The sequence below is a fragment of the Gopherus evgoodei genome, chromosome 3 (assembly GCF_007399415.2).
Source record: "Gopherus evgoodei ecotype Sinaloan lineage chromosome 3, rGopEvg1_v1.p, whole genome shotgun sequence".
Classification (NCBI taxonomy): domain Eukaryota; kingdom Metazoa; phylum Chordata; order Testudines; family Testudinidae; genus Gopherus; species Gopherus evgoodei.
In genome coordinates this window covers 8743593-8769640 of record NC_044324.1, presented here as the reverse complement: position 1 = coordinate 8769640, position 26048 = coordinate 8743593, and the positions used below count along the sequence as shown (strand labels likewise).

Genomic DNA, 26048 nt, shown 5'->3' with positions numbered 1-26048 from the left:
CTAATCAAGGAACTACAACTCCCAGAGCACCCTGTTGGTTCTCAGCTCCCAGGCTGGATCCCTGCCAGCCCTGCAAATGGGCTGCCCCAAGCAGGTGCTTGCTTTGCTGGTGCCTAGATCCGCCCGTGAGTCCTGCTCTGCCCTGCGAGACTTTGTGTCCTGTGTGCATTGCCTTTCAGCTGGCGGGGTACGAGGCAACTCTGCCCATCAGTGAGAAGTCCAACCCCATCACCAGGGAGCTGGATAAGGCTGACCCTGTGCAGATTGTCCAGCTTCTGAAGGAATGTGATGCAGAGATATTCCAGGAGGAGGACGAAGCCCTGCTCAGCTATACAGTAAATTATCTGTCTTCCTGCCTGTGTGCTGAGACCTTCTCCCCATAGCCACATGGGGTGTAGTGCTGTGGGAGAGCCTAGGGAAGTGGTAGGCCTGGGATTGAGTCCAAGAGGTGCTGAGATTTGTGTTGGAGGACATTGCAAAACCATCAGGCTGGCCCCTGAGAAGGCTCTATCTCTTGCTCCCATTGGCCTTGCCCTCATCACCGAGAGCTTGTTGATTGTGAGGGAAGAGATGACACACGAGGGAACCTCAGTTCAGTCATTCAGAACCCAGCAGACCAGTCAGGCCCTCACTCTGAATCCTGTATTCAGATGATGTTAATAGTCTCCTTTTCCTACTGTGTCTGGCATGTATATATGGGTGGGGGGGGGAGTAAATCCACAGAGCCCTGAGCTTTGGAGTGAGGGGGTTATCTCATGGGCCACTGAGCCACCCCATGGAGTATGGGCCCAGCTGGGATGAATAACCTTGCAGAGCCCTGACCCTTCTCCCCTGATTATGGGCCTGGTGGGAGATAACATCACAAAGCCCTAATCCTCTCGCTTTCTTCTCAGAGACTGTACAGTGAGTCAGTGCTGAAGACCATGATCAACATTATCAGTAAAGTGCAGGAAGTCCTGAAGGTACATTGTAGTGCAGTGCACTGTGGGACAGTGGCTGGGTGTGGTATGGTATGGCACAGCACAGTGCAGAATGGTGCAGAGAAGTGTGGTTTGGTGTGGTGTGGGACAGTATGGTGGGACATGCTGTGATGCAGTATGGTGCAGTTTGCCATAAAGCAATGCAGTAGGGTGTAGTATGGTGAAATGCAGTGTAGTGTGGCATGATATGCTGAAGTGCAATGTGGTTCCTATGAGGTGAGGTGCAGTGCAGTGCAGTGGGATGAGGTAAAGTGAGGTGCAATGAGGTAAGATGTAGTGTGCTATGGTGCAGTGAGATGAGGTGTGGTGCAGTGAGATGTGGTGCAGCATGGTACCATGAGGCGAGGTGTGGTGCAGCAAGGTGCAGTATGGTATGGAGCAGCATGGTGCAGTGAGGTAGGGTGACCGGACTGCAAATGTGAAAGATCAGAACAATGAGTGGGGGGTAATAGGAACCTATATAAGAAAAAGACCCAAAAATTTGGACTGTCCCTTTAAAATCGGGACATCTGGTCACCCTGAGTGAGGCAAGGTGTGGTGCAGTGAGATATGGTGCAGCAAGGTGAGATGTAGTGCACTGAGATATGGTGCAGCATGGTACAGCAAGGTGAGGTGCAGTGATGCTTGGTGCAGTGAGTTATGGAACCATGGCACAGTGAGGTGAGGTGCACTGAGGTGCAGCATGGTGTGGAGCAGCATGGTACAGTGAGGTGAGGTGCAGTGAGATATGGAGCAGCATGGTACAGTGTGGTGAGGTGCAGTGAGATATGGAGTGGTGAGGTGCAGTGTGGTTTGAGAACCATGGTTCCGCGAGGTGAGGTGCAGCACGGTGCAGTACAGGAATACTTGTCAGCTCTGAAAGGTACTGTGCCCTTTGGGCATCACACAGGAGATGCTCAATCAGCCCTCTTTGCTGTGTTTATTGGCATCATCAGCATGTCTGGGGAGCCATGGGTCAGTGGTTCTTGGAGTTCCACGCTGGAGAGGACCAGGCTGCCCCCTCCTGGGTTCCCTCCTCTCGCAGGGCCAGGGAGCTGGGGACAGACAAGCCTTGGGTCACATCAGGGCCATGGCATGATAAAGGAAGAGGTGTCTCACCACAGTGAATGTGCTGCCATCACAGAGCCCACTCCCTCTTCCTAAAGGACGTACTGGAGAGGCAGCAGGGCATGGGGGCTCTTACCCCAGATTCTGGGGTCCATGTGCTCCCATAGCAACCAACTGATGGCATCCCTTGAGGCAGGCATCTGGGCCTGTGGTCCAGGCCAGGTCTGGGACTCCCAGAGCAGGCAGCCATGTTCTGCACTAGTTGCAGCTTCGAGTGAGCATGTGGTAGAGTGTGGCTGGGAGGGGACTGAGCATGGAATTGGGCTGAGGCCCAGATCCCACAGGGAAGGCTGATGTGAAAGGGAAAAACACTCCTGGTCTAAGAGCCACTGAGGATCCTGAACGCTGTTATCAAAGGCTGCCACAGTCCTCAGGGCAAGCGACTGTGGCCTCTGTCTGCTCTGAGCAGCTGTGGGACTCCTGCCTCTGGCTGGGGAGATGGGCCCATCTCTGCAGGATATCACCTGTCTGTATTGGTTCTGCAGGACCCAGACAACACCCTTATCGTGCTGAGTGGCGGGGGCACCTCGGGCAGGCTGGCCTTCCTCATTGCTGTGAGTTGCTCCTGTTTCCTACTCATCTCCATAGTGTGCTGGTACAAGATAGGATCCAGATACAGGATCCCAGCCCTGGGGAACACCCTGGATATGCTCAGCACACCCCATCCTCCCAATGATGCACCCCAACCCCCCTAAGGACACACCCTACTTGGAGATACTCAGCCCCCCACATCCTCCAGCAATGCCCCTGGCTCCCCAGTGCAGCTCAGTCTCCCTGATCCCCTCCCCAGAGGTGCTCAGCATCCCTCTCCATTTCCCAAGGACACTGTGTCCCCATGGTCTCTCAGCGAAGCACATCCCTCTTGGGATCCCTGGAGATGCCCAGCCCCACTGCCCTCAGTGGAGACACTCAGCCCCTTCCCCCTCCCCAGCTCCCACAAAGATGCTCAGGTTCTCCCGAACCCATCCAGACACTTAGCTCTCCCTGGCCCCTCAGCTGTCCTGCAGGTGACCAGCATCCCCCAGGCCTTGAGGGGGGAGCACAGAGTGCCATGGGCTGCATGGGTGGAGCACAGGATGGCTTGAGGTTGCAGGGTGCTGTAAGCAGCACGGGGTGCCCAAGGGAGCCGTAGTAGCAGGCAGGGAGGGTGCAGTGGGTTGCAATCACAAATTGCCATGAACTCTCTGGGTCAGTGTTGGCTGCCTGGAGTGGTGTGGGGTGGGTGCCAGGTGCTCCTCTTGGGTTCTGTTTCCCACTTATAATCCCTGTTTCTGCTTGTGTTATGGGACCAGCCCCAAGCCCTTGGCAGAAAGAACCGTGCACTAGAGCTCATGCCTGGACTGGAAACCTCGGGGCGAGACACTGTAGTTTCCTGTTACAGGTGGGCTCTGTAGGGCAGATACAGCGGTGCTGGCTTAGGGGGCCTCCTATTGTGCATGTCACGGGGAAAAAGGGTCTGCTGCTGCCTCTGGCTTTGTCTTCTCTTCACAGTATGTTGTAGCTCCATGGTCTGCGTGGACTGGGTGGTTCCTAGGTTGGTTAATTGATAGACAGGTTGCTGGGGTGCACGGCCTGCCTGTTAGTGCCTCTCTCCTCTGTCTCCTCCCAGGTTTCCTTTAACAAGCTGCTGAAGGGTCTAGGTCAGCTGCCTCGTTACACGTACATCATTGCTGGGGGAGACAGGTAAGGGGGAAAGCACACGTTTGCACCCAGCCCAGCAGAGTGGATAATGGCCTTTGCTTCAGACTGTGGCTCTGGCTGTCTGCCAGCCAGAGGCCGAGATTTGTCCCATCTGAGACCCTAGTGGGTAGCGTCTTGCCTCCCACATTGCCTGGCCAAGGAAGGGATGGCAGAGTGCTCCAGTACACCGTTTATAGACCAGTACTGTATGTGTGGGGTCGAGCGCACTTTGGTCTCTGGTTACTAGTTGTCAATAGGGAATGATAATCAAATGGGGGTGTTTCTACTGGAATTCACTGGTACTAGGCCTGATGCTATTCAATACTTTAATCAATTATCTGGTATTAAGTATAAACTCATGGATGACTCACAGATTGTCAAAGTAAACAATGAAGAGGACAGGGCATCATGCAGAGCGAGGTGAATCAATTGGTAAGCTGGCCAACTGAAACAAAATGTGGTTTAATATTGCCAAATGCCTACAGCTAGAAACGAGGACTGCAGGCCATGACTATGGAATGGGGACTGCATCCTGGAAAGCAGAGATTCTGCAAAGGTTATGAGGTCCCACTGGACAAGGAGCTGAAGATGGGTGTGATGGTCTGGCCAAAAGGGTGAATGCAGTTATTTGATGTACAAGCAGGGGAGTAGTGAGTAGAAGCAGGGAGATGGTTTCAGCTCTGTATATGGCATTTGTGAGACTGATATCGGAATACTGTGTCCAGTTTTGGTATCCACAGTTTAAAAGGATGTTGGAAAATTTGAGAGGGTGCAGAGAAGAGCCACAGAAATGATTCAAGGGTTGGAAAAATTGACTTACAGTGAGAGACTTATGGAGCTCACTCAGTTTAGTTTGAGGGTGGGCAAACTACGGCCCGTGGGCTGGATCTGGCCTGTGAGCCGTTTTAAGGTGGCCCGCGAGCCGCACTATGCAGCTCAGCTCCGCTCCAGTTCTCCATCCAGGGCACAGAGTTGTGGGCCGGACCACACAGTTTGGCCCTGCTCCAGCACTCCAGCCAGGGTGCTGGGTCAGGGGCCACACCAGTGTCTGGGCCCCACTCAGGCCTGGGTGCTGGGTTGGGGGCCACACCACGTGACTTGGCTCCGCTCCAGCTGGGGTGCAGGGTCGGGGCCGCACCATGTGGCTCCTGGAAGCAGCCGCATGGCCCCACTCCAGCTTCTATGTGCTCCAATGGGAGCTGCAGGGGCGGTGCCTGAGGATGGGGCAGCATGTAGAGCCTTGTGGCCACACCGCAGTGTAGGCACCGGAGAAGGGACATGCCACAGCTTCTGGGAGCCGCTTGAGGTAAGTGCTGCTCAGTGCCTACACCCCCTGAGCCTCCCCCCACACCCCAACCCCCTGCCCCAGCCCTGATCCCCCTCCCATCCTCCAAACCCCTTGGTCTCAGGCCAGAGCACCCTCCTACACCTCAAACTCATCATCTCCAGCCCCATGCCAGAGCCCGCACCCCCTCCCGCAACTCAGCCTCAATTTTGTGAGCATTCATGACCCGCCATACAATTTCCATTCCCTGATGTGGCCCTCGGGCCAAAAAGTTTGCCCACCCCTGGTTTAGTTGGTCAAAAAGATCAAAAGCTGATTGATTATAGTGTCTAAGTACCTTCACAGGGAGCAAATAGTGTGTGCTAAAGAGCTCTTCAATCTGGTGGAGAAAAGCAGAATAAGAACCAGTGGCTGGAAGATAAAGCCAGACAAATTCCTATTAGAAATAAGGCACACGTGATTAACCATTGTAACAAGCTACCAGTAGAAATGATGGATTTCGCAAATTGCTGGGCTCAGTCCAAGGGTAGCGGAGTGGAATTATTAACACATTAGCTGTGTTCTACAGGACATCAGACTACGTGAGCTAATGACACTGGTCCCTTTTGACATTAACCTCTATGAATCTATCCAACAAGCCAGCTGGAGCTCACGCAGATAGGACTGAGGTGATGTGGGTGCACAAGGGGAGGTCTTGCTCCCACTCTGAGACTCAGTGAAGAGGGGCTTTTAGCTTCAGCTGGCAAATGGAGCCAGGAATCCCTTTTCCCCCTGTGTTGCAGCTGGTTAATCTGGAGGCCACAAGCAACACGTGTGCTGCCCTGCACCAGGGGCAGCCCAGGCCACTTGGGCTAGAGTGACGGGGCCCATTTGCTTGGTGGAGTAGCGCATGCTCCCATTGGGGTCACAGGCTGCTCAAGTTTCCTGTGTCCTGCCAGCTGCAGTTCAGAGGGCTGTGGAGTCGACGTGTCCTGCATCCTGAGTGCATGGGGGACAGTTGCCTGAGAAGGGAGCATGGGGCCTGCAGACTCCTGTGATCTGAGTGCGTGCATTTTGGGGGTAGGGTGAGTGAATTGGCTGGTTGTATCTGTGAGTAACTGAACAAGGTTGTTTCCTCATGCAGATCCCTAGTGATGTCCCAGGAGGGACTGGAGGACTGCGCCTTGCTGGGGATCGAGGAGCTGAGCAAGGTGAGGTCTGGAGATGGAGAAGGAGACAGAGACTAAAACAAAACTTCAGTCATGACCCAGAGGACCCAGTCTTGGGAGTTTCATGCACCAAGTCTCTCTGGGAAGGCAGGAAGAGGATGGCCAGGGAAGGGCATATTGTGGATTTCGAGCAGACAGGAGGCCTAAGCCCCACCTATAGCTATGGCCCTCCCCCTTAGCCATTGGCAGGAGCGCCGCCAGCTTTTTTGGTGCCCTAGGGGGGTGGAAGGTCCTGCCCCTGAAATACCACCGATGACCGGGGGCGGCCAAAGATCCAGCCACCGCGGTCGCCGCCCCCAAATGTTAGCGCCCTAGGCAAGTGCCTAGGTCGCCTAATGGGTTGCACCAGCCCTGGCTGTTGGGAGGGGCCAGGGAACTGGGGCCACAGCTGAACACTGGGGACAACAAACAAAAAAAACAGGGCTGGGAGTAAAGGTCACAGGGTGAAAATCAGGCAGTGCCCACTGCTCCCCAAAGGCATTCAAGGGGGCAGCAAGGCAGGGCACGGTGGAAGAAGGGCCAGAGCATCTGGCTTCCTCTCTCTCATCTCTGCCTGGGCAGGGTCTTGCTCTTTCCCACTGCTCAGGCAGGGAGAGGAGGTGGCAGCAAAGTACAAGGTCCCCTTGCTCACTCATCGCAGTGCCAGGGCAGCCCCTCCTCTCACCTGCACCGTACTGAGTTCTCCCATTTCCCCCCAGGTCTGTGAGGGGAAGAAGAAAGTAGTTTTCATTGGAATTTCATGTGGTTTTTCTGTAAGTATCCAATGGATTATTGCAAATTTTCTGGGAGCAGAGTGGATGCAGAATTGGTGTCTGGTACAGTCAGGGTTAGGGGGTGCAGAGTGGGTGCGTGGTATAATTGGGGTGGGGAGGTGCAGTGGGTGTCTGGTACAGTCGAGGTGGGGGGTTGTCATGGTATAATTCCCCACTCTGAACCTTAGCGTCCAAAAGATGGGGTACCAGCATGAATTCCTCTAAGCTCAATTACCAGCTTAGAACTTGTAGCGCTGCCACCAACCAGGAATTCCAGTGCCTGGTACACTCTGGTCCCCCCAAAACCTTGCCCGGGGACCCCCAAGACCCAGTCTCTCTGGATCTTAACACAAGGAAAGTAAACCCTTTCCCTCATCGTTGCCTCTCCCAGGCTTCCCCTCCCTGGGTTACCCTGGAAGATCACTGTGATTCAAACTCCTTGAATCTTAAAACAGAGAGGAAAATCCACCTTCCCCCTCTCCTTCTCTCTCCCCCTCCCAGACTCTCCCTGAGAGAGAGAGTAATCCTAACACAGAGAGAAAATTAACCTCTCTCTCCCCCTTCCCTCCTTTCTCCCCACCAATTCCCTGGTGGATCCAGACCCCGTCCCCTGGGGTCTCACCAGAATAAAAAAACAATCAGGTTCTTAACCAAGAAAAGCTTTTAATTAAAGAAAGAAAAAACAGTAAAAATTATCTTTGTACATTTAAGATGGAATATGTTAGAGGGTCTTTCAGCTATAGACACTGGGAATACCCTCCCAGCCTAAGTATACAAGTACAAATAAAAATCCTTCCAGCCAAATACACATTTGAACTCCTCCCAGCCAAATACACATTTGCAAATAAAGAAAACAAACATAAGCCTAACTCGCCTTATCTACCTAGTACTTACTATTCTGGACATATAAGAGACTGTATCAGAGAGATTGGAGAGAAACCTGGTTGCACGCCTGGTCACTCTCAGAACCCAGAGAGAACAACAACCAAATTCTAACAGCACACACACAAACTTCCTTCCCTCAAGATTTGAAAGTGTCCTGTCCCCTGATTGGTCCTCTGGTCAGGTGACAGCCAGGCTCACTGATCTTGTTAACCCTTTACAGGCAAAAGAGACATGAAGTACTTCTGTACTATTAACTCTTAACTATCTGTTTATGACGGGGTACAGAGTGGATGATCACAGAAGGGGGTGACGAAGTGGGTACCTGCCATAGTCAAGGTTTCGGAGGGGAGCCGAGTGGGTGCCTGCCAGGGCTGGCTTTAGGCTGATTCCCCCGATTCCCTGGAATCGGGCCCTGCGCCTTAGGCGTCTTTTTAATTTTTTTAATTTTTTTTGTTCACTCAGCAGTGGAGGGGTCTGCTCCGGGTTTTGGGCGGCATTTCGGTGGTGGGGGGTCCTTCGGTGCTGTGGAAGACCCGGAGCAGACCCCCCCACTGCCGAAGTGCTGCCGAAGCCCCAGATCACCGCCAGGTATTCGAATTGGGCCCCACTGTTCGTAAAGCTGGACCTGGTGCCTGCCATGGTGGGGTGGCTTACTGGGTGCTCAGCATGGGGGACAGATAGAGTGGGGATTGCAACTTGTCTTGGTTTGCCCTGGTCCCCTTTATGGCTGTAGGCAGGGCGGACTCTGATCTGTGCTCAGCCTAGGGAGAATAGTTGGGGGTCTCAGTGACTCTATTTGCTGCAGGCGCCTTTTGTGGCTGGACAGCTGGACTTTTGCATGAATAACCTGGACATCTTCCTGCCAGTCCTGGTGGGATTCAACCCTGTCAGCATGGCCAGGTAACAGCCAGCATGGGAGCAGGGAAAGGGCACCGTGGGCTCAGTTGCTCCCCCTGCCCTAGACAAGGGACTACACAGGCCCTGATGCTGGCATCTCAAGCCCAGAGCTGGATCCGAGTCCATTTCCAATGAGAACCAGATCATGCTGAGGTGGGACGTGCCAGTCAACCTCCCACGTTGCCTCACCCAGTTCCCTGAAAAGCTATGGGGTCCCCTGGAGCAGGGTGGGAAGCCCCTGGCAGGGCTGAGGGCCAGGCCCTCTCACGGGATGTCAGGGCTGGGGTTGTTTGTGGAAGCCCTGGGCAGTGCTGAGGGCCGGGCCCTCTCACGGGATGTCAGGGCTGGGGTTGTTTGTGGAAGCCCTGGGCAGGGCTGAGGGCCGGGCCCTCTCACGGGATGTCAGGGCTGGGGTTGTTTGTGGAAGCCCTGGGCAGGGCTGAGGGCCGGGCCCTCTCACGAGGATGTTAGTATCTGAGGCAGGGTCAGGTCCCTGTCCCAAGCCTGATTGCAGTGGGTCTCTCTTGCAGGAATGATAAGATCGAGGGCTGGCACTCTACCTTCCGCCAGGTGGCTGAGCGGATGCAGAAGCTGCAGGAGTCACATAAAGCCTTTATCCTTAATCCTGCTGTGGGGGTAGGTGATAGGTTCCACCTGGGTTTTGTATCCTTTCCAGAATGGTGCCTGGAAATCCTCTTTGGGCTGGGCTTCTCCTCACTGAAGGGCTGTCCCTAATGTTCAGCAAGGAGTTCTGGTGAGACAGGGCCCGCAAGCCAGCAGGGTCAGTGAGAGAAGACTGGGGAGAGAGGGAGTGGGACTGCGAAAGAGCTCTGCAGATCCCTGGGTAGAGGGCCCAGGCTGCTGTGATCAGAGCAGCCCAGCTCCCACTCGGAGTCGACCTGCAGGGCTCTGGATCTGATATGTGTGAGTGCTGCTTCTGAACAGGCTCCAGGACTGGGGTTAACATCTCACCCCACTGGCATGTCAATAGCACAGGACCAGAACTCAGGCAGTAGGGTGGGAGTTCCCCCACCAGTGGGGCTCTATAGACCTCCAGCATTTATTTGTTAGCCTTCCCATGCACAAAAGGTGCTTTGAGATCCCTGCACAGGAGCTTCCCAGGTGACAACAGGAACAGCAGGCCAGGGCAGGGAGGCGGGTGAGCCAGGCCAATGGGAGCAGTGCTGGTGCTGGGAGAGAGCTCTGCCTTCAGCCTTTCAGCATTGCTCTAGTGATCTGTGTCTGTGCAGCAGGCAAGATGGGGACGGGAGCTAGAGCTGTGTGTCACAGTCACAGTAGGAGCTGAAGGGATTTGGCCCTCCCTATCCCTGTCCTCAGATGCCCCAGAAACCTCTTGGACTCTCTCAGTTGAGTGGCAACCTGTGTGGTTTATTTACATTCCTGCCACCAACCCCAATACAGTCCCAGGCAGCAATATTCTTGACAGGGCTTCTCACCCATTAGCCCTTTCCCTCAGTGCTGGAGAGGAACAGAGGTCTGTGAACAGACTGGGACAAGCTAGCCCAGCTCCTCTCCCTCTCTTCCCCAGTACTTCCTTCCTGCCCCTTTTATACCCCTCAGCTGATGGACTAATTGGCTCATCCAGCCTCCCAGCCATTAGCTTACACGTCCCCAGCAGCCTTTTGCAGGTGAGCTGACTGAGGCCTGGATTCCCAGTAGGTGCAAGCTCCCAGCACTCTGGTCACAGGTACTTGTTCCAGCTCCATTGGAAGTGCTGCTAGCAGGGATAGCTGTGATCTGCGTGCAGAATGCGCCGTGTCCCAGGAGCCCCAGCTCTGGGCTGATCTCCCCAGTTGGACAAGCTGGAGTGAGAGACTGAAGCTCAGTGGTTTCTGACCTCGGTTCAGTGTACCAATATGTTCTAAGGAAAGCAAGGAGTGAGAACAGCAGAATAGGACAATGGATTTCAAAAAAGTAGATTTTAAGAACTTTAGATAACTGCTAGGTAAAGTCCCATGGGAAGAAAATCTAAGGGATAAAGGAGTTCAGGAGAACTGGCAGTTTCTCCAGGAGAAACTTGGAAAAGAGGAGACTAAGGCGGGATGTGATAGAGGTATATAAAATCATGAGTGATGTGGAGAAAGTGAATAAGGAAAAGTTATTTACTTGTTCACATAATATAAGAACTAGGGGCCACCAAATGAAATTAATAGGTAGCAGGTTTAAAACAAATAAAAGGAAGTTCTTCTTCACGCAGCACACAGTGAACTTGTGGAACTCCTTACCTGAGGAGGTTGTGAAGGCTGGGACTATAACAGTGTTTAAAAGAGAACTGGATAAATTCACGGAGGTTAAGTCCATTAATGGCTATTAGCCAGGATGGGTAAGGAATGGTGTCCCTAGCCTCTGTTTGTCAGAGTGTGGAGATGGATGGCAGGAGAGAGATCACTTGATCATTACCTGTTAGGTTAAGTCCCTCTGGGGCACCTGGCATTGGCCACTGTCGGTAGATAGGATACTGGGCTGGATGGACCTTTGGTCTGACCCGGTATAGCCATTCTTATGTTCTTATACAATATTAAAGGCACAATTGCAAACTTCTCAGAGTGAAGGAAAGATAGGATGAATAGTAAGAGGTCAGTCTGGCTTCATCAGGAGCTCTTCAATGACTTGAAAATGAAAAAATAATTCTACATAAAAGGTCAGATTGTTAAGGAGGAATACAAAACAATGGCCTGGGCATGTAGGGACAAAAGCAGAAAGGCTAAGGCACAAAATGAGTTATACATAGCAAGGGACATAAAGGCAATAAGAAGAGGTTCTTTAAATACATTAGGAACAAGAGAAAGATGAAGGAAAAGTAGGTCCTCTACTTAGCAGGAAAGGAGAGCTGATGACATCAAGAAGGCTGAGGCCTTTAATGCAAGACTTAACACAATATTGTTGAGAACTCGTGGAGGATGGGTGAGGTCTCAGAGGACTGGAGTGGGGCAAACCTAATACCAATCTTTACAAGGAGGAAAAAAGAGGATTCCGGGAATTATAGATCAGGCAGTCTAACTTCGATGCCTGGAAAGATACTGGAACAAATTATTAAACAATCAGTTGTAAGCATCTGGAGAATAATAGGATTATAAGGAATAACCAGCATGGCTTTGTCAAGAACAACTCATGCCAAACCAACCTAATTTCCTTTTTAATAGGGTTACTGGCCTGGTGGATGGGGCAAAGCAACAGATATATATCTTGATTTTAGTAAGGCTTTGACATAGTCCTCCATGACAGTCTCATAAGCAAACTAGTGTTATGTGGTCTAGATGAAATTACTAGGTGGGTGCAAATCTGGTTGAAAGATCATACACAAAGTGTGGTTATCAATGGCTTGTTGTCAAACTGGATGGGCATAGCTAGCAGGATTTCGCAGGGGTCAGGCCTCGGTCCAGTACTATTCAATATTTTCATTAATGACTTGGATAATGGAGTGGACAGTATGCTTGTAAATTTGCAGATGACACCAATCTGGAAAGGGCTATGAGCATTTAGGAGGGACAGGATTAGAATTCAAAACGATTTTGACAAATTAGACAATTGGTTTGAAATCAGCAAGATTAAAGTCACTAAAGACAAATGTAAAGTACTACAGTGAGGAAGAAAAAATCAAATGCACAACTATAAAATGGGGTGTAACTGGCTATGTGGCAGTACTGCTGAAAAGGATCAGGGGATTATAGTAGATCACAAATTGAATACGAGTCAACAATGTGATGCATTTGCAAAAAAGGCTAATATAATTCTGGGATATTAACAGAAGTGTCACATGTAAGACTCTGGAGGTAATTGTCCTGCTCTACTCGGTACTGTTGAGGTCACAGCTGGAGCACTGTATCCAGTTCTAGGCACCACTCCTTATGAAAGATGTGGATAAATTGGAGAGAGTCCAATGGAAAGCAACAAAAATAATAAAAGGTTTAGAAAATCTGACATATGAGGAAAGGTTACAAAACTGCACAAGTTTAGTCTTGAGAAAAGACAACTGAGGAGGAACTGATGACAGTCTTCAGATATGTTGCGGGCTATTATAAAGAGGATGGTGATCCACTGTTCTCCACATCCACTGAGGACAGGACAAGAAGTAATTGGCTTCTCTGCAGCAAGGAAGATTTCGGTTAGGTCTTAGAAAAAGCTTTCTAACTTTAAGGACAGTTACATTCTGGAAGATGTTTCCAGGAGCAGTTGTGGAATCTCCATCACTGGAAGTTTTTCAGAACAGGTTGGACAAATGCCTGTCAGGGATGGTCTAGATGGTATTTTTGGTCCTGCCTGAGGGCGGGAGTCTTGACTTGATGACCACTCAGATCATTTCCAGCCATACGTTTATATGATTCTGTGAAGTACCTGCCCGGGATGGGGCTGCTTGGAAGATGGGCTTCCATCTCCCAGGATAGGGTGCACAGGGTGTGGGGTACACTCAGGATGGGGGCCTGGGGAGTGGGTTTGAGCCCCGGTGCCCATATGTCATTCAGTTTTTTCTCTCCCACTGCCTCAGCCTGAAGGCATCAGTGGCTCCTCCCGGATGAAGGGCGGGAGTGCCACCAAGATCCTGCTGGAGACCCTGTTGCTTGCAGCACACAAGACAGTCTCCAAGGACACTGACATCTCAGAGAAGTAAGTCTCCAGTTACAGAGCTAGTAGGCTACACTGGGCAGGCAACCTCCCCCAGTGCCAGAGTCCCCTGTTGTGACTAGGCACACAGCTGGCCTATTGTTATGCTCGGGGATTGGCTGGGAATATTGGTGTCATGCTGGGACATTGGGAAAGGACCTCCACGCTTGACTGCTCCTCATCAGACTGTGAATGGCAGTAGGGCAGACAGGAGCTTGGCATGCACAGGTCCCTTGAGTCCTCTCCATGTTCTTCCCATGTCTAGGTGCCTCCTGGAAATCCTGAGGACATATGAACGTGCTCACAAAGTCACCTATGCCCAGAGCAAAAAGATCGCTGCCTTGGTGAAGCAAGCAGGCACCAGGTGAGGTGGGCAGGCATCTCTATTTCTGCTGGAGAAGTTGGGGTTGGGGATAGAAGGAAGCGGGAGAGGAAAGACATGTAGGGTGCAGGACTACTCAGTGAGCAGTGCATGTGGGGGGGTGATGGGGTATATCAGACCCTCTGAGGCCCCCTGCTGGAGGCCTTGTGGTCCTGGCACACCCCATCCCAAAAAAAAAGGCAGTAGAGAGGTCCTCCAAGCTACCTAGAGTGGCTGTGTGGGACACAGCCAATCCGGGCCCAGCAGCCTAGTATAAGAAGAGCTTCAGGGCCAGAGGCAGTTCAGTTCCTTGCTGGAGCTGTAGGAGTATGGAATGTGTGTGGCTGGCGGGTGGAGCTACAGAACCCCAGACATGGTAGCGCTGCCAGAAGCTGGGGAGAGCAAGATGGAGTCCTGGACACAGCAGATGAGTGCTCTCTACAGGGTCCCTAAGTCTCCCCACCTCCCCATTAGCCACTGGTGGGGAAGTGGCCAGGGCAGTGAGGTAGCCCAGAAGGGGAACTGAATTATAGTGTCCCAGCTGAAGAGCTGTAGCCAGGAAGCCCAAGAGAGCCAAGACATTGTCTCCAGGGAGAGAGCCCTGCGGCGCTGTTCTATCCGAGAGCAGGGACAATCTGAAACAGTAGCACACACACTTGGCCAAGGGGATGCTCACAAGGGGTGAATGCACCCCGTTATGGGGGGAAACAGCCAATTAACACCCAGTAACCCCCCTGTTAGACCTGAATAAAGATATAGCAGACAAAACCAGGTATGCCAACCTGACCAAAGTCAGGCTAACAGAGGTTTGTGGGTAATCCCTGAGTGAAAAACACTAAGAAGCAGCAGCATGTCTCACAAGCGCTGGGAAAAAGTAAGATAAGAGAGAAGCTGCATTCCTGGCATAGTACCAGATGTGCTGTGTAAGGGTAGCTCCTTCGAAGAACTGATAAGAGCCCTAGTTTCCCAGCCTCCTTGTTTTCACTCCCTGGTTTTGTTCTTTGTTTGTTTTTAACTCCCCTACATTTCTAACTTTAGGCATGCATGTATACTAAAGGTGTCTAGTTTCTAGTTGTTAAAAAAAGGCGGTGGGTTGCTCTAGTAAATAATTTATAACGCAACGGAACTGTCTGTATAGGCTTATACTAAGATGTAAAGGGCGGGCTGGTTCTCTCTGAAGACGAGCTGCTCTCTATTGATGCGTGCACTTGTCAATAAAGAGCTTTTGATCAGACCTTGCTGGTGTTGCCTGTCTCTCTCGCGATCAGACAACGAACTTTGCCGTCTGGGGGTTAGAGTCCCTGACACCCCCATGCTGTGCTCTGCTCCCACTCCCCCAAGCAACACCGGTAACCCCCTGTGCTGTGCTCTCCCTGACCCCTCAAAACCCCCCGTGCTGTGCTCTCCCCTGAGCATGTCCAGTAACTCCCAGTGTTGTGCTCTGCCCCTACCCTCTGAACACCCTGAGTAACCCTTCTGTGCTGTCCTTTCCCAGCTTGCAGAAGAAGGCCTGTGTGTACATGGTGGGCTGGCACACGCTGGGCATCATTGCCATCATGGACGGTGCTGAGTGTATCCCAACGTTTGGGGCAGGTAAGGGAACTGGCTGTGCTGGAAAGAGCCCTGATGCCTCTGGCAAAGGGTCCCTGTGCTGTGGGAGAGGTGTCCAAGCTCCTTGCTCTGAGCTCCCCCTGCACCCAGCTGTTGCTATATTGTAGAGTCAATTGCTTGACCACCCTTTGGTTCATTATAAAATATATTCAAAAGACCAAATAACCAATATCAGTCAGGTTTATTGCTCTAAGCAAATAATAATATAGTGTCACCATACCTCTCTGGGTCACAAGTGAGACTAGCAGATGCAGGACAAACTGGTGAGAAATAGGGCAGACACACCCCAAAATTCTCCCATAAAATATACTAATCCAATAATACAAGTAAATTTCTGTCTCGTCACACTGGCTAAGCAGAAGTCAGAAATGCAGTCTTCTTAGGTATCCCAGTCCTTTTTTCAACACCCAGACACTAGACTTAAGGATGAGTGGTTATTTAAAACCAGTTTAATCAACCAAAGGGTTTTTCTGATCCCAAACAACCAGCCACAAACCCAGGTCAATATATAACTCTGTTCTTACCCAATAATCACACTATTGCCAATCCTTTAGTATCTTACATCTAAAGGGTTATTTATAAGAAAAAAGAAAGAGGTGAGAGTTAAAATTGGTTAAAGGAATCAAATACATACAATGATGGCAAAGTTCTTGGATCAGGCTTGAAGCAGTGATGGAATAAACTGCTGGCTTGTTAAGTCTCTAGTTGCTTCCAAATGATTGGAAGGTCCTCAGTCCCTTGCTTAGAATGCTCCCGTTAGTATAAGTCCATAGTTCAGAGATCAGAGAAAGAAAAAGGCAAAATGGGCCTCTTATAGCTTCTGCCATGTGAAGGGAAAATCACTGTTCCAAGTAAAGCCCTCAGCACAGTTTGTGAAAAAGTACAGGCACACAAAATGGAGTTCAGTACCACATAATCTAGTCACATGCCCTTGCATGCTTCAATGAATCATAGCAGCCATTGCCATATTCTCAGAACGTCCTCAGGAAAGTCCATTAGTGGAGATAAGCTTCTTCCATGGCCCAGAGTTCACTGATGGGCCATCAGCTTGAGTAGTCCATTCACAATGTGCTGACTAGACTGGATGTAAACTATGGGAGCAAACACATTTGAAATACGGGTACTTGGTTATATTCATAACTTCAGATACAGAAATGATACATGCACACAAATAGGGTAGACGCTCTGCGGGTTATGCAAGACCTGATTTATGCAAATCCACACTTATGGAAAAAGTTCCATAAGCTAGAAATATAATGGTCGGAGATATGTTTCCGACTTATGCAAAATTTGAGTCACGCAAGGCCTCCCCTTCCCCGCAGCCCTCGGGGATCCAGCTTGGTAACATCTTGCCTGCCAAAGGCCCTCTGAGCAGGATTCCTGGGGTCTGTGGGGCAAGGGGTCTCTGTTCTGGATCCCTGGGGACTGGAGGGCCAAGGGGTCTCTGAGTAGATACTGGGGGGGGGAGGGGTCTCTCTGAGCAGGATACCTGCAGGTGGGATGCAAGAGTCTCTGAGCTGAATCCTGGGAGCAGAGGGCAAGGGGTCTGCAAGCAGGATCCCCAAAGAACTGAGGGGAAGGGTTCTCTGAGCAGGCTTCCTGGGGGCTGGAAAGCAAGGAGTGCCCAAGCTGGGTCCCCAGGGTCAGAGGGTAATTTGTCTGTTAGCTGGATCCTGGGGTCTCCAAGCTGGATCTCCGGCCTCTGGGATCCTGCAAAGAGACCCCTTGGCCCACAGCCCCATTCCCTCTGCCTCTGGTTCACTCACTTGCTTTCCTGTTATTTTCCTGCACAGACTATAATGACGTGCGAGGCTTCTTGATTGGGGATCACAGTGAGATGTTCAACAAGGAGGCAGATCTGATAGCACAGGTAGGAACTGGGCTGGAGTACAGGTGAAGAGCAGGGCCCTGGCTGTCAGGGTTACTCTAGGTGTGTGCTGGCTTCGTTGAAGCGGATTCTGCGGGAGATGAGATCCTGCTTGGCCTGGTATGAGGGGGCTGGGAGGGTCAGGGAGTTCCAGCTGATTTTGAGCCCTGCCCTTGGGTAGGTCCTAGGTGGGGAGTAAGTTCTGGGGGTAGTTCTGACCATGAGTCCAGGGCTGGACTCGGCTGGGGTGGCTGCCAGGCAGGGTCTGATCTGAGCTAGCTTATGAGTGTGATGAACTTCATGGTCTTGGATGGGTGCTGGGTGGGGAGCGGGTACTGGCCTGGGGCACATGCTGTGGGGGCATGGTGGACGCTGAGTGGGTGGTGATTCTGTGTGCCCATGCCTCTGGTTCCCAGAGCCTCCCAGGCTGATGGGCAGACAGGGGCTGATACCCCTGTGCTCCCTGGTATCAGGGAAGGGAGGAGTGCTGCTAAGTTGGGGAGCAAAGGTGGAGTCCCCATGGTGGGGAAGGAGGCCCCAGTGTTAGGGACTGGAGGTGGAGCTCAGACGTCAGGGAGGATGAGGGGCCTGGTCTGAGGGTATATGGGGGAGCCTGGCTGGTGAGGGATGCAGGGGGCCCTGGTTTGAGAGAGGTTAAGTGGGAGGTCCCAGTGGCAGAGTGTGGAGGGGGGGACCCTGATGTTAGTGGGGGCATGGGGCCTTGGTGTCAGGAAGATGGGGGGAATCTGGAGTCAGGCAGGAGAGAGCCGGGGAAGTCCCAGTGTTGTGAAGGGGATGGGGTCTCCCATGTTTGGGAAGGGAGGAGGTGGTTCTGATGTTGGGAATGGAGGGGGGACCCCAGTGAAGGGGTGGGCAGGGGGCCCCATGTGTCAGGGAGTGTAATGGGAACCCTAGCACCATGTTAAACAGGCTTGCTTTCTCTGGCAGGGCCCGCAGTTCGCCTTCTCTCAGGAGGACTTTGTGAAGACGATTCTCCCATCACTGACTGAGCTCGATACTGTTCTCTTCCTCTTCACGCTGGATGGTGAGGAGTGGCTGGGAGCTGAGGGAAGGGGTCAGCACTAGTTGTGGGGGGAGAAAAGGAAGGAGCTTTTGTTCCCCCTGCTGGGCACTACCCTTTGCTGAGTGATCACATCAGCATCTTGCTGTGATTTATCCCACCTCACCTCTCCCTAGTATGCTGAACGATTGAAAAGATTGGAGTTCTTGTAACTTTGGAAAAAGATAGGTAAGAGGGGACATGATAAAAAAATTATGAAAAGTATCTAAAACAATTCAGGGTCTTGAGATGGGAGATCAAGAGTATCTGTTCTCCCTGTCTCATAAGACAAAAATGAGGGGGAAGCTCATTGGGCCTGAAAGGCAGCAAAGGAAATATTTTCCCACAAAGGGGCTTCTGGAACTCCCTGCCACATGACATAACAGGCTAAGAGTCTGGCAAGATTCAGAGAGGGTTTAGACGTTCCTATGAGCATGAAGAATATCCAGACTCATCAGAGGAAATACTAACACCCAAACCACAGCTTGGGATTGGCCATGAACCATCAGGCTCCAGGCCATGAGCCCCTAACTACTGGGGCTGGGGGAACCTTCCCCTGGGGCAGGCCAGCTGGTCACTGCACCTTCCCTGAAGCAGCTGGTGCTGGCCCCTGTTGGAGATAGAACACTGGACTAAATGGATCCTGGTCCAGTCGACATGGGCAGTGTCTGAGTCCTGGTGGTGCTGGCTCATGGTAAGCTTGGTCTGTAGTTACAGTACTAGCCTAAGACTCAGGAAATCTGGGTTCAGTTCCCAGTTCTTCCACAGGCTCCATGTGACCTTAGACAAGTCACTTCCCTTTCTGTGCCTCAGTTCCTTATGTCCTTACAAATCGTTCTGTCACAAGGGGCTGTGAGGGTTAACTTAGTGCACTGTGGTCATGGGCTGTGTAGATGCCTAGATCGATAACTTTGTGCTTAAGAATTGATACTGTCGGCGGCGGGGTCACACTCATCTTTTGCTTTGGGCCTTTGTCTCCAGATCCATTTCTTAGGACTGTGGAATTTGTATGGGGTTTGCCTAGGGCCAGCTGGCTGGTCTCCTATCAATGCATTGATGTCTCATAGACTTTAAGGCCAGAAGGGACCATCATGATAATCTCATCTGACATCCTGGACAGTGCAGGCCACAGGACCTCACCCACCCACTCCTGTAATAGACCCACAACCTCTGGCTGAGTTACCGAAGTCCTCAAATCATGAGTTAAAAGACTTCAAATTACAGAGAATCCACTGTTTACAATAATTTAAATCTGCAGGTGACCCATGCCCAGAGGAAAGAAAAAACAAAACAAAACAACCCCCCCCCCCAAACCCCAGGATCTCTGCCAGTCTCACCTGGGGGAAAATTCCTTCCTGACACCAAATATGGCGATCAGTTAGACCCTGAGCATGTGGGCAAGACTCACCAGCCAGACTCTTGGGAGAGAAAGAAAGAAAATTCTCTTTAGTAACTCGGAGCCCTCCCCATCTAGTGTTCCATCACCAGCCGGTGGGGATATTTGCTGCTAGCAGTTGCAGATCGGCTACATGCCATCATAGGCAGCCCTATCATACCATCCCCTCCGTAAAGGTATCAAGCTCAGTCTGGAAGTCGCTTAGGTTTTTTGCCCCCATCGCTCCCCTTGGAAGGCTGTTCCAGAACTTTACTTCTTCCTTGCTTAACGTAGATATGTTCCTGAAAAATGCAACTTTAAGCGAAACAATGTTAAGCGAATCCAATTTCCCCATAAGAATAAATGTAAATAGGGGTGGGGGCGTGTTTAGGTTCCAGGGAAATTTTTTTCTCCAGACAAAAAACTATATTTTATTTTTATATCTATATCTATATATAATAGATATAATCTAGATCATAGAATCTCAGGGTTGGAAGGGACCTCAGGAGGTGTTTAGTCCAACCCCCAGCTTAAAACAGGACCACTCCCCAACTAAATCATCCCAGCCAGGGCTTCATCAAGCCTGACCTTAAAAACCTCTACGAAAGGAGATTCCATTGCTTTTAAAAAGATCAGGAAGTTGAGACAGCAGATGCAGCCAGCAAGCTCTCTCCTCTTGAGACCTGTCCTGTCCCTACCCTGCTCTATATGGAGAAGGGTTAAGCGCGGGGCACGAGCAGTGGGGAGGGGGACACCCTGACATTCCCCCTCCTCCACGCTCCCCTGCACAGCAAGCAGGAGGCTCTTGGGAGCAGCTCCAAGGCAGAGGACAGGAACAGCACATGGCAGTCGGGAGAAAGACAACTGAACTGCCAGCAATTGGTAGCCTGCTGGGCGGCTGCTGCACAGGGAACTTAGGGAAGCAGGGAGCTGATGGGGTGGGGGGGCTGCCGGTCCACCCTGTTTCCAAGCCCCCACCAGCTAGCTGCAATGGGCTACTATTCCTGCAAGCAGTGGACAAAGCAGGTTGCTGCCAAACAATGTTATAAGGGAGCATTTCTCAACTTTAAATGAGCATGTTCCCTAATTGATCAGCAACTTAACATTGAAACATCGTTAACCAGGATGACTTTAAGTGAGGAGTTACTGTATGTTTTCCATTCATCAGATCAGCCTAGTCACGCTTCTCTGCACCTGTTCCAGTTTGAATTCATATTTCTTAAACATGGGAGGCCAGAATTACACATAGTATTCCAGACGAGGTCTCACCAGTGCCTTGTAGAATGGTACTAACATTTCCCTGTCTCTACTGGAAATACCTTGCCTGATGCATTCTAAGACTGCATTAGCCTTTTTCATGGCTGCATCACATTAGTGGCTCTTAGGCATCCTGTGATCAACCAATACACCCAGGTCTTTCTCCTACTCCATCACTTCCAACTGATATGTCCCCAGAAAAAATTCTTGTTGTTAGTCCCAAAATGCATGACTTTGCACTTAATTAAATTTCATCCCATTTCTAATACTCCAGTTTTCAAGCTCATCCAGATCTTCTTGTATGATAATCCTGTCCTCCATATTGACAATACCTCCCAACTTTGTGTTATCCACAGATTTTATTAGCACATTCCCACTTTTTGTGCTAAGGTCAGTAATAAAAATGTTAAATAAGATTGGTCCAAAACCAGTCCCTGAGGAACTCCACTACTGACCTCCTTCCAGCCTGACAGTTCACCTTGCAGAATGACCCACTGTAGTCTCCCTTTTAACGAGTTCCTTATCCACCTTTCAATTCTCAGATTAACCCCCATCTTGTCCAATGTAACTGATAATGTCACTGCAGTCTAGATCTGTCATGGCAGAGCCAATCACACCAGGTCCTTTGAGCTACAGACAAACCAGGAAGGGGGGTGCAGCTGTTCTCTGACCTACCCCAGCTGCAAGCCTTGGGAGGTAGTCTATGGACCTGTTACCCTCTTACCCTGGAGTTGTAGCAAAGAAAGTGAATGAGACAGAAGTAAGGTAGACGTACGTTCGTGTGTGTGTGTGTGTGTGTGTGTGTACACGTCTCTTGGATGTTGGTATGGTGATCTGGCTGATGTGCAAAGGGCCCTTGACTCTGACTAGCTCTGGACCTTCCTGAATGACTGTCCAGAGCCTGGTTACCCCCATCTTATGCTCCCTCTTGCTTTAAGATGACCTCGCAGAGGTGGAGAAGCTTGTGGTTCAGGTGAAGGAGAAGACATCAAATGTCCAAGCACTTTCTCATGCCACTGTTGGGCAGTACCTTCCGGTGAGTAGAGAAGGCTCTTTGTCTCCATCCCAGGTGAGGGAAAGGTCCTGTGGGAAATTGAGCTTGTGCTCATGTAATTAGACTGTACCCTGGTGCATGCCTAGAGGGGGCAGGGTTGGGGTTGCCTTCATTCTGGAATTCCATAAGGGAGTGAGTCTTGCCCCACAGTGGCACTGGGTGCCCCTGGAGCTGTACTAAGTTGCACCGAGGCCACACTGCCCCCAACCAGCCCTAAACCTCAAAGGTCAAAGAAAAACAAAAGAAGCACTCTGCAGCCTATACTGAGCAACAAGTTCCATTCCTATCTAATAAGGTATTTCTCACCCAATGGTTAGTTCGTCCAGTGCTTGTCCGCACTGACACAGTCCCCTTCCCTAATGGTTACCTACTACCCGATTTTATAGGGACAGTCCCGATTTTGGGGGCTTTTTCTTATATAGGCTCCTATTACCCCCACCCCCTTTCCTAGTTTTTCACACTTTCTGTCTGGTCACCCTATACCTACTTGGGACAATCGTCTGCTCTTATACAGTCTTACCCCAGGGGCCCCACTCTTCCCAGAACTCTGAGTTTGTTTGGCTTTGTAAATCTCCAGCCTGCATCTACTCCAGACAGCAAGCACAGACTGTCTGATGGGTATTCCTTGTTCTCCTGTTGATTGGGTCAGCTCTCAGACAGCCCTCTCTCAGGTGCTAGTTTTCACTCCCAACAGATGTAGAACACAATGTTCTGTATTAGTTAACTCTAAAATTGTTTCCCATACAAACATCTCATAATAACCATGACAGTCAGCTAGAGCTTAGCTTTCGGCAGACCAAACACAACTCCCTTCGGTATAATATTGAGAAACCAGTGGGACTCAGTATCCCTGCCAGGGCACGTCTGTGTCACAACGAGGTTTCTGTTCGTATCTTTATCCCCATCAGGCCTCCCTCAAGAAGCTGTTTCCTTCCATCATGAGCATCATGTGGCCCATCCTGTTCCTGGAGTATGAGGGGAATTTTATCCAGGTAATGCATGAAAAACCTGCTTTGGATCCTGAGGTGGATTCCTAGCAGGGTGCCAACTGACTGGACTTTTGTGATTTCTGAGGTAAGTGAGGGGTGGCTGCAGGGCTGTGGCTCCCCCTGCGGGCAGATGGGCTGGCTGCTGCAAGGCTGGGGCTCTCTCTGGCTGGCAGTTTGTGGCTGCCCGGTTCACGGGGGTCTGTTTTTCTGTATTTCACACAGAAGTTCCAGAGGGAGCTCAGCACCAAGTGGATCCTCAACACAGTCAGCACCGGGGCCCATGTCCTCAAGGGCAAAATTCTTCACAACTACATGGTGAACCTGAGAATTAGCAACTCCAAACTCTTCTGGAGGGCGGTGTGCATCCTGCAGGTACTGAGGCCCAAGGCAATGGCCTACTGAGGGAATAAGAAGGTAGCAGCATTACCAGTTATTACTTCAGAGTGTAGGGGGAGGCCCCAGTTGTGGGAAATGCAGGAAGCAAGATCAGTAGCTAAGGGGGGTGAGGGGGGAAGACTCCTGGTGTGGCCCTTCTCTGGACATTGGCACTGCCCCCAGTGGGACCTCTTCAAGGCCAGGCAGAGCACTACAGCCCAGTAGCCGACCCTCCCGTCCTCCACCTCCCCCATCCTCTGTACCATGGCTGGGAGCCTAATCCTGAGCAGGAGAGAATCTCATCACCAAGATGAAACCGTGCACCCCAGTGCACTGCTAACCCACCTATGGGACAAAGCAGAAGTACATGGCCCACAATTTATATGGGATCACTGGGGGAGAGGCCCAGCAGTATGAGCATGGTGAGCGTGTGTAACGGGCCATGACAGAGCATGTCTTGATGTCCCTCAAGCTGTCTCCATGCTGTGCTCTGCTCTGAGGCAGATTGTGAGAGGCAGCCAGCATGTTGCTGGAGCTTGGTGGTCACTACTGGGCCTGGGAATGGGAAGTTGGAGATAGGACGGAAGTTGAAGAGGTCTCAAGGTTGAGTTTTGGCATTTCTCGGGGTTAGTAAGTGTGCTTATCCCTGCTTACTCTGGTTAGTAGTGGGCGTAGCTCTTGTACCATTCAGGAAGGGCAGGGATCCATCACACAGGTTGTCTCTAATATTCTTCTGGGTTTTCTGGACCCAGCTAGTGTGATGGGGAGGGTGGATGGATAATAGGGTCTAGTCGGGGTTTTCTTGCCTGGTTACCTGTAACCTGGGCCCTTCTCTGTGCTGCCCTTGCCCAGCTCGTGTCCACACACATGTGCACGTACACACTCCCATTCACTCAACCCTGGCTGGGGCTGTCATCTCTGATGTCATGCACGACTCTAAGTTTGCCCATCCCCCAGCCAAGCCATATAGATTTGGGACAGACAGGAGTCAGCCCTGCTTTCCAGCCATTCTGGCTGTCATCATCCCCTTCTCAGTGTTACTCAACACTGGTGCGCTCCCACTCCCCTTGATTCCCTGGCCTGCTCAGGATCAATGCACGGGGCCCTGCAAATGCCCCTTGCTAAGCCATGTGAGAGCCACTCCAGCACCATCCCTGAGCTGCACTGAAATGGAATCTGGTCTCTGTCCCTGCTCTGACTGGCATGCTCTCCCCACAGAGGTTCACGGGGCACTCCCAGGCCAGGTGCCTGGAGGGCCTGCTGCAGACCATATATGACCCTGAGGTGCTCTCAGATGACATTCGCAATGCAGAGCTCTCCAAACATATTGCCATAGCAACAGAGAAGAGCAAGGTAAGAAGGCCCATGCCCTGTCTCTCATCAGCACCCCACCTCATGGTGTCACACACGGTGGGCCCCAGCCCTCTGGCTCCACTCTGCTCAGACGTGCTGCTCGATGTCACACACGGTGGGTCCCAGCCCTCTGGCTCCACTCTGCTCAGATGTGCTGCTCTATGGGCCTGATGCAAACTCTGGCACCTGTGACACGTGCACAGGGACACGCAACAACAGCTTTCGAAGGCAGGAGACAGAATTTCAGGGCAGAGATTGGGGGCCACCTTCCAAAACCCATCGTCCGTGCTGGGGCTTCTCCTCGCAGAGGGGATGAGGCTCCCAAGAGGCACCAGCAGACAGGTTTCCCCCTGGAAGAGGGGGAGGCCACCCCCAGATGCAAGTGGGGTGCTGATGCCCCCAGATCCCCAGCAGGTGGCGCTCCCCTTAGCACTTGCACACCAGGGCCTGTGCAGCTGGCTGAGCTGTTGGGGAAATGACAGGGTGAGTGCCCCCTGCCTGATTCTGATGCTGCCTCCTTTTGTCTCCCAGGTTGTCCCCACAGCCCTTCTGTGCCTGCTGCGGAACTGCTCAGTACAGGAGGCCCAGCTGCGGCTTGACACCTCCCCGTCCATCCGAGCAGCCATTGAGTCCTCACTGAATGCTCCGGGGCGCAAACGGGGTGCAGACAAATCAGACTCCACAGGCAGGAGTGCGTAGGAGGCAGCACCCATCCACTAAGGGGACTATGTGGGGAGGGAAGGGCCCAGCATCATTAACTTGTGTATGGATCCAGCAGTGCATGCTGGCCAGGCAGCCCCACTGTCTTCCAGCTAGGGAGAGCCGCCAACTCCCTGAACAAGTGCAGCAGCTGGGATCTGGTGAACACGAGCAGCACCCGCCTAGATGGGGAGCCGAGTGCTGTGGGCTCTCCTCTTAGCTCCTGGTGGGAGGGGACAGATTACCTGGAGGTGGGAATCTTGTGTTGTCTAGGAGCCTGAATTTCCTTGGAGGACCATGTGCTCCCCAGGGGTCTGGATTGCTCTGGGTGAGCTAATCTCTGGTGGATGGGGGTGTGAGGGGTATCAGCTCACCCTGGGGAATCAGGGTGTGGGGTGCACTGTAATCCTTTGAGCAGGTCAGCTGTTCTCTCTGCTCTGGGGAGGAGGAAGAGTCACTCTGAGATGTGAGCTACTGAGGGAAGTTGTTCTGTAATCCCCAGAACATGGGGTGGGTTGTAGGTATGTGGGGTCAGGTGGGGCTGGATGTTGTCACCGTGTGTTTAATCTTTTTTAAAATAAACTGTTCTGTGTTTGCCCAGCTGTCTGTGCTGTCAGCTCAGCAGATGTG

The 26048-nt window shown here is 51.6% G+C and overlaps 1 protein-coding gene across 1 annotated transcript in view; it reads left to right on the top strand.

Annotated features, from left to right (window-relative positions):
• The window catches only part of GCKR (glucokinase regulator), a 34594-nt gene extending 9176 nt beyond the window's left edge, over positions 1–25418 (top strand). Inside the window, exons 2-19 of the mRNA XM_030554342.1 lie at positions 180–335; positions 894–962; positions 2573–2641; positions 3697–3770; positions 6176–6242; positions 6959–7012; positions 8703–8797; positions 9325–9430; positions 13302–13420; positions 13683–13781; positions 15274–15371; positions 17183–17259; positions 18205–18301; positions 21887–21984; positions 22911–22994; positions 23214–23363; positions 24585–24719; positions 25251–25418. Of these exons, the coding sequence (XP_030410202.1) occupies positions 180–335; positions 894–962; positions 2573–2641; positions 3697–3770; positions 6176–6242; positions 6959–7012; positions 8703–8797; positions 9325–9430; positions 13302–13420; positions 13683–13781; positions 15274–15371; positions 17183–17259; positions 18205–18301; positions 21887–21984; positions 22911–22994; positions 23214–23363; positions 24585–24719; positions 25251–25418 (1815 nt within the window). The remainder of the gene's footprint in view (positions 1–179; positions 336–893; positions 963–2572; positions 2642–3696; positions 3771–6175; positions 6243–6958; positions 7013–8702; positions 8798–9324; positions 9431–13301; positions 13421–13682; positions 13782–15273; positions 15372–17182; positions 17260–18204; positions 18302–21886; positions 21985–22910; positions 22995–23213; positions 23364–24584; positions 24720–25250) is intronic.
• Positions 25419–26048: the final 630 nt, after the last annotated feature.